Source organism: Harpia harpyja, chromosome 3 (genome assembly GCF_026419915.1).
Source record: "Harpia harpyja isolate bHarHar1 chromosome 3, bHarHar1 primary haplotype, whole genome shotgun sequence".
NCBI classification, from domain to species: domain Eukaryota; kingdom Metazoa; phylum Chordata; class Aves; order Accipitriformes; family Accipitridae; genus Harpia; species Harpia harpyja.
This window is the reverse complement of record NC_068942.1, coordinates 22,859,344-22,870,586: the sequence shown is the minus strand read 5'-3', so window position 1 is coordinate 22,870,586 and position 11,243 is coordinate 22,859,344. Positions and strand designations below refer to the sequence as shown.

The 11,243-nt window shown below is 50.2% G+C and overlaps 1 protein-coding gene across 2 annotated transcripts; it reads right to left on the bottom strand.

Annotated features, from left to right (window-relative positions):
• Positions 1-4,870: 4,870 nt before the first annotated feature.
• Positions 4,871-10,271, bottom strand: TENT5A (terminal nucleotidyltransferase 5A). Of its 2 annotated transcripts, none has more exons than XM_052781650.1 (3): positions 10,200-10,271; positions 8,756-9,261; positions 4,871-7,728 (listed from the first exon to the last, which is right to left on the bottom strand). In XM_052781650.1, the coding sequence occupies exons 2-3, from the start codon at positions 9,176-9,178 to the stop codon at positions 6,949-6,951; spliced, it is 1,203 nt and encodes a 400-aa protein (XP_052637610.1). In that variant the 5' UTR covers positions 9,179-9,261; positions 10,200-10,271; the 3' UTR covers positions 4,871-6,948. The 2 variants fall into 2 exon arrangements, with proteins under 2 accessions (XP_052637610.1, XP_052637608.1); XM_052781648.1 differs by lacking the exon at positions 10,200-10,271 and adding an exon at positions 9,438-9,774.
• Positions 10,272-11,243: the final 972 nt, after the last annotated feature.

Genomic DNA, 11,243 nt, shown 5'->3' with positions numbered 1-11,243 from the left:
TTCATTGTCTACTGTCTCTAGCTGTGATTTTAAAAGTGACTCTGTTCTACACCCTCCAAGAGAGTGGCTGAAGAGAAGAAAGCCTGTGTAGGTTAGATGCAGAGACTTTTACTTTTAAAAAGTGCTGGCTGTTCTGGATTTCTCCATTTTCAGGAAGACAAACAATTATCAGGAGAGTTGCTTACCCAGAAGAGTTGTTCATCCCCAAGTCCAACTGAAGGCAAAGTATGTTTAAGCACACTGTCCTGTCAAAAAGCAGGAATTTATGCCCTCCAAGCCATTATGGGAATCTAAGGGATGTCTTTACTGTGGAGAATATCCATGTTTTGCACACAATATTTAGGTGTGTATTTAGGACATAGTTTTTCGCCCAAACAATGCAAAATGAAAATTTTCTGTCGTATACTGACATTGCACATCCTCATGAACTAGCAGCCACATGAAATGGTGGAATTGTGCATCCACAAAACAATCATTCTGAACAGGCTAAGGCTATGTAAGTGTGTAGGAGATGAGTCTGTTCATCATGTTTTATCAGGCCTTTGAAGGCTTAGTATTTCTTCTCTGAAGTGCAGCTTCTGATTTTGTGCTTTTGCTTCTTACATGCAGACTAGAGCCCTGCATGCAGAGCTGCTTCCAACACACTTCTGTAGATACTTAGGGGATTGCTGCAAAACTACACCAGCTCCAAGGCAACACTGCATAGCTATAGACTGCGCTTTACCTAAGTGCGTATGGCCATGTGCACTGAATTTTACTAAAAACCTATAAATAAACAGGAGGTGGATGCTTGGTGGCCGTTTCAGGAAGGCATGACCAGATCCACACAAACACTTGGGAACAAGGTGCACACAACCATGCTACGAAAATCTCTGCAGAGGTTTCATGGGTGTTTCCCAAGAGCAGGTTTATAAAACTGAACTCAGCATTATTAATTTATTGCCTTCCAGGGACTGCAGATACATTTACTAGAGGATGTAGGGTTGATTTAGCCCACACTCAGCATCATTCTTGTTCAAAAGGGTTCACTCAGCATCATTCTTGTTCAAAAGGGTTCCTGGGGATTTTTTTTTTTTATTTTAATGCAATAAAATAAAAACGTGGTGCTGCAGCCAAGACAAACTGCAGACTGTTACTTATCTTTACAAGTGACAGCATTCCTGATGAGACTCATTTTAGCAGGGCGAACGCAAGTTAAAGCCTTGAGCCATTTCTCCTCTCCTACCTTAGTCTATCAGCACATCCTCCAGCTTTCCACGGCGTTGTCGCTTAGGTGATTCCCATTCTCACACCTTGCTTTTGTCCTCCCTCTATCCTCAGTCCTGAACGCTCCCCCCCCTTAAAAACACAACCTGCTGAAGTTCAGCCAGCTGCATCCCCATCATACTCCTCCTTAGTTTGGGGAGGAGGACTCCCAACACTCCGGATACTCAACCAGCGTTCATCTCTCAAGAAAATCCCCCCACGTTTAAGCAGAGAAACTGGACTTAACACACTCCAAAGCATAAGAGCATCCATCCGGGCTTGGATTTTGAGAGACAAGCAAAGACGTTTGGATTTAGATGGTTTCCAATCCCCCAATTTCCATCCACGTCTTTGGGCGCTGCAGCTGCCTGGGTCAGACTGCCTAAACTATTTTCTAACTGAGCAAGTCAATGGGAGGAAACGTTAGGCCACGTCCCCCTCCCTTTCCTGGCAGTAACATGGGAGGAAAGGTGATGCCGCCCGGAGCAGGGATGCCGAGAGCATCTCCCTCTCCGGGCCAGGCCGGCCGACCGTCCCGGTTTTCAAAAGAGGCACTGTGCAGAAGGCGCCCGCCATTCGGCAAGGGGGCTGCTCCTGCGCCTGGAAAAACGAGCAGTCCCAGCGGCTTGTTTGTTTGTTTGTTTTTACAGGGGAATACAGGTTCACTCATCATTACAATAAGGACATTCACGCTCACGCTTAGCCGGCGTGAGCCTTCCAAGCCCAGCGCCCTGTATGAATGGGCCCAGTAAGAGCTGCAGAGTCTTAGTCCACGTTTTTCAGATTTGGGTCAGTCTGAGGCACGCTGGTTGAAAAAGTATTGCCACGAGCATTGTAAATTAATATTTTATGTTCCCTTGAAGTGCCTTTTGAGGAAATTAGCCTTCATTACAGAGGCATCTCCCCTGTAAACACGGCAAAGAGAAAATACCTCTGCCGACAAGGGCAGCATTGTAGGGCAGGGAAGGAGAGTAAACGTCGAATCTGCAGGAAGAACTGGACTGATTCAGCAGCTGAATCAAACGGACACGTGCATCCCCGCTTCCCAGCAGCTCCCTGAGCTGCGGGACCTGCAGCACCCATCCACTACGGACCTTTACAGCCCAACCTTTACACCCAGGGAGCAGCACCCCATTGCCCCCCCCGGACCTACCGAAACGCTGAGGCGGAGGCGCCGGCCCCCATCGACTGCATCTCGAGGGCATCGGGACCCTCACGTTACTGCCGGCACGGTGGTGCGTGATGCACAAGTCACGGGCATCACGAAAAGATCCTGGTCCCAGTACCGGGATCTAAACTGGGAAGGCAAGCAAGAGCACGGGGCTGCTGCAGCGCTGTTTCGGTTTTTGGATTTCGGACCGTTTGCACGGCCCGGCCAGCAGTAGAGCGAGGATTTTTGGCACGGGCTGGGGAGGTTCCTCTGCAGCTGAGTGCAGCCAGTCAAACTTGGCTGGCACGAGGCAGGGCTTTTCAAAACGTCTTGTGCTCCAATCGGAAAGCGGCCGAACGCTGCTCTTCTCAGAAAAGTGCTGCCCTTGTCTTTTTTTAATGAAAGCGAACTTGGTATTCAGCAGGAGCAGGCCAGAGCTATTTCAGACACGGAAGACAGCAGACACAAATCAATAGAAAAAAATAACTTCTTTTTATTTACAAAAAAAATCCAAATATTGGATGCTGTAAACAAAATTCACAATCTGTTCCCTCTAGAGTCTGTTTTCCATCAGCTCTTTTTCTGTCTGTGACAAAGCCTATAGTCAAAATGTTCCAAAAGAGCAATCCAAGGAGCAGTTTGCTGCAACAGGATGCCTTGCAGAAGGCAACAGTTGTAAGGAAATCTGAGGGAAAGCAAATCTGCACAGACTCCTACAGACTGCAGGAGCCTGCAACGCTTTAGCCAAGCTGTCTTGAAATTTGCAGGCTTTTTTTTTTTTTCTATTTATTTTGTTAGCAAACCATTATTACAACAGCAAAACAGTACACTGATTTTCTTTCTTGCAAGGGAAACTCTCTGCATAAAGAAAACCGTACAAAAAGAATATATTCAAATAGGAGCTGAATACGCAATTACAGTTTTTCCTTTTCTGTGCAGTTTTATCTAACACACTTCATTTTCTCAATAAAAAAAAAAAAAGCTTTTTTTAAAACTGGTGGGAGCTTCCGACACGATGCAAACCAAGCATTTAGTAAGAGGTGTTTAGAAGATTTGTGTGAAGGCCTTTGTGCAAAATAAAGAAAAAAGGTTAAGTGCAATAAGAGAAACTAGAAAAATACCATCTTTTTGGTCTTCTAATTGCCCCCTTCTATTTTTAGAAGAAATGTTCTTGCATTTGGGAGGACAGCTACATCTAAGGAAAAAAAAAAATCCCATTTCAAAGCTCTGGGTTGTTTCATGATCGCTACATTTAACCAAGTTTAGTGCCCTGTTGGTTAGCAGTAAATTCGGCTGCAGCACAAACAGTTTTACTGTAATCAGGTCACTGTTTTTAATCAGTTCAGCTCTTTAAAAGGGGCACTGTCTCTTGTAGCACAATTTCTAACCTTACATCTGATTGGATGGGAAAAACGAAGTCCACAAAGCAAGAACGCAGTCGTTAACTTTAAAAGTACCAGTGTGCTGAAAAGGAGGGGAAAAACCAGTTAAAAAAAAAGTCAGACTTTATGGAGGGGAAGGTGTGCAAACCGCAGAAATAAACCAGCTTTGAAAAGGGGTTCTTATTTTACTCTTGGCCTGAACTCATGCCTTCTTCCCACCTCTAACACCAGGCACCTTTTAAGCTACCAGTCACAAATAAAACAAAGCTCCACCAGTTCCACCACTTGGTCATTAACATATGCAAAACAGATCCGGAATACCTATATAATATATATAAAAACATATTATATATGTATTAAAATGCAAACGCTGAAAGGTGCAGTTTAGCTCAGAGCCCTGCTGCATGCACTATAAGGTAACTAGCTGCTGTCAATCATAAAAAAAAAAACCACAATACAATTTGAGCTGAGAGGAAGAAAATCAAAACTTTCTTTCGAGCAATGGAAAAAAAGGGTCCTTCAAAGGAAAAAATACATCGTGTCACGTCCTATCAGCGTTCTGTGGTTGTGGCACAGCTATAGATTCTCAAACCCTTTTAAAGAGCGGATGACTCATTTATTTGCTGCGAATAGTTGTGGCGAGAGAAGACATACCACATTACCAGCTGATCCCATTTCCCCAGCCCTCCCCGTAGCTTCCGCTAGCAAACCCTTCCAGGAGCTGGAGGCGAGGGGAAATAACGGGCCGGGAGCACCCAGCCCGCACCCCACGGCGGGGGACAGCAGCCAGCGCCAGAGGGAGGGAAGGTGGGGACCAGGTTGGCCAGCCAGTGCCGGGAATGGCAACGAACCAGCTTTGACGCTTCCCGAAGGACTGCCGGGGAAGGTGCTTCGGTAAACAAATCGGGTTCCTATTAAATTGCCTCCAGAGTGAAAAGTACAAAGCGCGACAAAAATAGATGTACCTTACTCGCTCCGCAGGGAAAACACGCTGCCGGGACACAAATCCTCTCCCCTGCCCCTGCCTCCTCCGACGGCAGACCCTGCCCGCAACCAGGCAGGGCACAGCCAGTTTTCGTTCAAAAAGCCTGAATTCCCTTTTCTTTTTTTTTTTTTTTTTCCTTCTTGTTTCCTCAGTAAGAAAAAGCAAAATATTAGAGTCAAGTGTCACTTAGTCATCAGGTTTTCAAAGCCCAACAAAGAATTTAACACCTTCAGAGATGGCACTGAGTGAAAACAACGGTGGAGGTTGATTTCTTTTCCCCCTGCCGGTCTTTTGGGAGAGGAAATGAAAGTGAATAGTTATTGTTCCAATGTAAAGTGATTCCATTTAAATAAAGTACAGTACTGAAATTGTAAATGCAGTGTGACAACCAGATCAAAGATGTTTAATATTTGCATAAAAATATATATATATAATATATATATATAAAATATAATTTTAAGCAATCGTGCAACACTCTTAAAAAGGGTTCATTTCACATTTGCTAAATTCTAGTGGTCCTGGAATGCATAATGCATTCTATTAAAAATACTCCTTTAAATATTAACAATTAGTGTTCAAATCACCAACTAATACAATATTCTTTAGCTGTCAGGGGGTTTAAATAAACCTATCTTTGATCCACGTTCCACTGAATTACACATCATGGAGGTATGCAGTCACAACGTTAGTGGGTTAAATGTCAAAATGGCATTACAGTACAAAATAGTTAAAAAAAAAATCAGCTAGTCATATGTTTCTCCATCTGTGGAATTATTATGGCTCACAAGCAACCCACTGAATTACTGTAATCCTTGTTCTTGCAACCAAAGACATTATCTGAATCCCACCTTAATCCTGACTCGTTCATTTACTCCAAATTTCTCAAGTGTGGGTTAAAAATTCACTGCAAGGTGCCCATTGTCCTATGACATCCTGTTGCAAACTGGAAAACACAGAGTACTTTATTTAAACATTCCTTAATTGCTACATTTTCCTAGACCAAATTAATATATATTGTGTGTGTATATATATAGATATACACCTATAACATGTACATATATACACACACAAACATATATACACACATACACACACGTACCTAGGATAATAGCACACCGACATCAACATTAACTCTATACAGGTATTTGCCAAGAAAAAAAATAGGGCATTTCCTCCACCACTTATTCACAAGCTTATGGGTTTGTTTTTGTTTTTTTTAATCCTTGTGTCCCTGATAAAACAAAATGCATGGTTAAACCACAAAACTATATTTTTTTCTCACTTCAAATTTTATGAAGGCATCAGGCACTTTTGATTACTGTTGGTGTGTACAAATATAGCAACATCTTTCTTTTCTTTTATATATATATATATATATACTCTACTGTATCTTCTTTGCTCGGATAACTTATTTGTGAAATCTTTGGTCCTTGAGTATATTCTGTTTGCCACAGCTGGTTTTCCTGCATTCTCACATTTTTAAAATGTGAGGCACGCACACAGCTGGAAATAATGGACTTTGTCATCATACGTGTTTCTGTTTTTATAACTGTACCAATCCACTACTGTTCATTTGGAGCAAGCTGTTTCTGGTAAAGCATTCTAGTCAAGCGAGCTATACATTCTACGCGGTCAATCCATAGACGGCACTTGCTGCAAGCCCCAAATGCAGTAATTCCAATATACATTTTTATTCAGCTTATCTCTGCTTTATGCCTCTAACTTTTAATTCCTGAATATATATAGAATTGTTTTTTGTGATTTTTTTCTTTTTGTTGTTTTTTTTTGTTTTGTTTTGTTTCTTTCGTATTCTCCCTTTTGCAGATCCCATTCTAGAGTAAGAATAAAAATAAAAGAAAATAAGGCTTTCCCACCTTCTCTATGCCAAAGCTATGGGAGCAGACATTGCCAACCCATATTGTCATCAAGCATTCCTCCCTCGCTTATTTCAGGGGAAGCTGGTTGCTTTTAATGACAGGCCTCTTGTGCTCTGGGGTAGGATCCAATTATTTGGGGTTCTTTCTCGATCGTGCTCCTGTTATTTATTAGAAGAACCACAAGCTTTTCCCAAGCTTGCAAACTAGAGCAGATCATCATTGCACAAAACACCCCATTTCAAAGGGACGCATCACCCCTTCCTACGTCTTAGAAAACGCTCTCCCCACCGGGTCTACTAATTTCGGTCCTTAATTACAGGGCAGCCAAGTAGAGTATGTGTGCTGCTGGCAAGGGAACACCGTCTGAACCTGGGCAATATAGTAATTGCTGAAGTTGGCATCTGCTACGTATGGGGCTGGCTGGTAATAGCAGGTGACATTGGCCACATTGGGGATGATATTTTGCTCGGCCAGGACCCGGATGGCCAGCATGGTGATCAGATTCAGAGTCTGTCTCCTCTCATGTCCCATCAGGCACACTGTGCTCTCATTCACCACACCGTGAAGGGTCATGAGATAGTCATACTTGCGGTCCTCTAATCCCACAAAGTGGTTCTGCAAGTAGGACTCCAGCTTTCTCTGCTGTTCTCCAATGTCTGAGAAGTCAATGAAAAACCTCGAACACATGTATCTCTGCAGGGACTTAATCTCGGATTCGGAGGCAGCCCTAAAGCCCCTTACCAAAAGGTTGCAGTACTTCAGAAGACCACCTCCTCTGATTTCCTCTGGGTTTCTGGTGGCGATTATCTTGTTGCAGAGGTGATCAAAGGCTTCCTGGAAATCCCCATAGACGCTCTCGCCAATGATAGTCGGGTGAAAAGTTTCAGTCATCGGATTCTCTGAGCATTCATAAAAAAGCAGCAGGGAGTCCAGCTTGATTTGAAAGGAATCGACACTGAATTCAAACTGCCGCCTCAGAGAGTCCACAAATTTCAGCTCCACATTTTTGCCACTGTTGTTGGACAGGGAGATGAGACTCCATCGGTCTGAATCATTGCAGACTTTCACCATTTTCTGCACATAAGCCTCCTATAATTGGAAAGACAAAATGAGCAAATGAAGACACAGATGCAAGAAATTTCCCCCCCCGCTGCATTTGTTTGCATCCCCCCGCCCCTCCACCCCATCCTTGCGTTTCGTAAAAGATTTCACGGAGCCTGCAGATACAAACCAGAGAAGAAATGCTGAACGTGAGAGCTCGGAGTGCTGTCATTGCAAGGGGATGATACGGGAGGGTGTTCTGCCGGGACTGTGTCGTGCGAGGGGAGCATATGGCAACGCTGTTTCTTTCAATCACTTCTAAATACATCTACACATGAAGCCCATGGCACACATGCCAAATATCCCTGCACCCCCCCCACAAAAGGTCACCGCTACAGCCGGAGAAGAAATCTTTTTTTTATCGGTTTCCACTTCTCTCTCCCCTCCCCACAAAAAAACTCAGCCAGTGTTCACTCCCCTCAATCCTGCTCTTTCAGTGCAGGTTCCACAAATCTGCCCCATACGCCAAAAAAATCCCTGCAAAACAATCTCAAAAGCATTTGGCATTCAGCCTCACTAACTCGAGGGAGCTGTCTCCTAGAGGAGGGAATACTCCTCTCTGCCGGGGCATTTAGCACCCAAGAAAGCGTGCCTTGCAGACCGTGTTGCCTTCTTGCAGATATTAAAGCCACCTAAGCTCCCCCCGGGGCACCCCGGGAACCGGGTCCGGCAACCCCCCCCCAAGCTGCCGCCGAGCCGAGCTGGGAGATTTGCAGCGCCTCGCACACACGTACACCCTCGCACCCACACCCCCACCCGCGCACCCCAGGTAAATCAACGCTCCCGGCAAATGAAGCGAGAAGGGAGGAAAGCCTAATTAATCCTGAGGAGCCCCAGCCAGGACGCTTCACTGCAAACCCCTCCTCGGTTTGAAGCGTGGGGTGAAAAAAAAACCCACGCACGGTCCCTGGGGGTCTCGGGGGTGGGGGTGTTTGGGGTGGGGGGGTGCCCCGTTCCCCGCAGGCTGGCGCGCACACCTGCCCGCTCCGGGCGCCTGGGCGCAGGGCAGGGTTACCTTGAGGGTGAGCGGCGTGATCTTCTCCTTGTTCACCCCCTCGGGTAAGAAATCCAAGAGGCAGTCCAAGACCACATCCTTCACAGTCTGAAACTCGGCTTCCCCTTTGAGGTCGGCGCAGAAGATGAGGTCCAAGTCCTTGTAGCCCAGGCCGCTGTCCTGGTGGAGGACGTGGCTGGCGGCCGAGCCGTTGAGCCGCACGTCCCGCAGGCCGATGCCCTTCTCCTCCAGCCGGCTCCGCACCACCTTGACGATCTGGCGGGGCTGCATGGCCAGCGTGGGGAAGTTGCCGCGGCCGTGGATGGGGATGGTCTCGCTGAGGATGCGGTCCAGCCGCTGCACTTGCTCCCAGCTCAGCACGTTGCAGTGGGCGCTCTCGCAGCCGCCCGCGGAACTCCCGCCGGCCTTCTCATCGTCTGCCATGGTGCGCGGCCGCCGCCTCCCCCGGGCTGGATGGCACCGCTCCGGCTACTCGCTGCCCCCCCGGGGCCCCTCTCCCTCCGCGCCTGGCAAAAGAGGAGGAAAAACGAGCGGTCAGCAGCGGCGCGCAGCCGGCGCCGGAGCTCCGCTCCCGCACCGCCGCCGGGACGGCGCCCACCGCCCCTTCCAGCGGGAAAGGCCGGGGGTGGGGGGGGTGGGGGGGGAGCCGGGACACGGGACACGCGGACGGACGGACACACACCTACTGAGCAAATTAAAAAAAAAACCCCAAGACGGGCCGGGGGCGGAGAAAAAAAGCCCCCCGGCGCCGGGCGGTGCTGCAGGGCAGGGGAAGGCGCCCGAGCCGCCGAGCCGCCGCTCTCCGCGCCCCCGCCGGGGCAGAGGCCGCCCCGCGCCGCCCGCCGCCCGCCGCCCCGCTCGCTGCCGCCGCGGGCTGCCGCCGTCTCCGGAGCTTTCGTAGTTCTGCCCGGGAAAGGTCCCCAGTAGTTTTTATACGGGGTTTCTCCGCTCTTCCGGGGCTCCGAGTCACGGCGCCCGCGTCCCGCCCCCTCCATCTGCATGGCCGGCCTCGGAGGTGCCCCCGGCACGCCCACGCCCCGCGCACCCACGGGCCGCCCCGCCGGCTCCCCGCCGCCGCTCCACGCCACGGCACGGCACGGCACGGCACGGCACGGCACGGCACGGCACGGCCCGCCCCTCCGCGCCGGCGGAGCGCCCAGCGCGGCACACCGCGGCCGCCCCGCCCCACGCGCGGCCCCGCTGGAAAACCTGCGCAGCGCAGCCTCACCACCCCCCCACCCCCCCACCCGCGGTTTCGGCCGCTCGCCGAGGGAGGAGGCAACAAGTGTAACCCCCCCCCGGCTCCTGCCCTGCCAAGATGCGCGCCCGAAGGCATACAGCTATTCCCCATTTTTTTTTTTTTTTTTCCTGCCCTTTTTTACCACCTTCTCCTCCCTCCTCCCCCGACATTCCCGGTCATCCCAGGCACAGCCAAACTTCATACCAGAGCGCCGGAATTTGGCAAGGGCCCCCGCTCGGAGCAGATGCCGAGGATCCCGGAGCGTGTGGTTTGAGCTGCTCAGCTCCCGACCGAGATTTTCAAAGCCGCCTGCGGCAGCGCAGGGGCACCGCGACGTGCCCGCCCGTGTCCCCCCCTTCCTCCTCCTCCTCCCCCCCTGCCTCCCTCCTCGCCGGCGCGGGGGGGGGGGTAAAGAAATCCCGAAGAGCACGAACGAGTCAGTGCCTTCCCGGGAATCATCTGCCTGTGGAGTACAACTTCGGTTAACTGCGGAGCGGGAAAAATAACGTGTCATATACTGTATAAACATATAGACTTACTGTTTTCACAGTTCCATTTTAATTCTTTTAATATTTTATTTAACGGCAACGGATGTATCTGCTTGGTTTTCACCCGTTTAAGTGCCAAATACACGTAGAAATATTATTTAAGAGGGACTGAGCGCAGCCCCCCCGGCGTGCAGCAGCACCCGCGGACCCCAGGGCGGGCGGGGAGGGGAGGGCTCGCCCCCCGCCCCGGTGCGCACCCGCGCACGGCCGCGGTGCAGACGCGCGGGTTGCGCGTGGAGAAACGAAGGCCTGGGGGGGGGGCAGGACGGGACGGCGTTGCGTCACCGCTCGCAGCTTTGTGACGCGCGGCAGGAGGAGCCAATGGGGGGCGCGCGGCGGCGTGACGCGAGTTAGCCCCAACCGGGCGCTTCGCTAAAGCAAGGCGGGGGGGGGGGGGCGGTGTATGAAGGAGCCCGGCGGGGTTTCCTGCCCCCTCCCCCTATTTTTAGCCCCCCCCCCCGCCATCATTACCTCCCACCGTGGGATTGGGGGGGGGTGCTACGCTCCGCCCGGCAGGGGAAGACCCCTGGCCGAGGCGAGCTGGCACGTCTATCCCCCCCCCAAAAAAAAACCAAACCCGCCGGGGGTCCGGCTGTGACGCTCAGTGCCCCCCCCCCCCGCTGGGTGGTACAGGCGGGGAACCCCCCCCCACCCCCCCACTCCCGCGCCGCCGTCGCAAGCGGCAGCCGTGTGGCAAGGG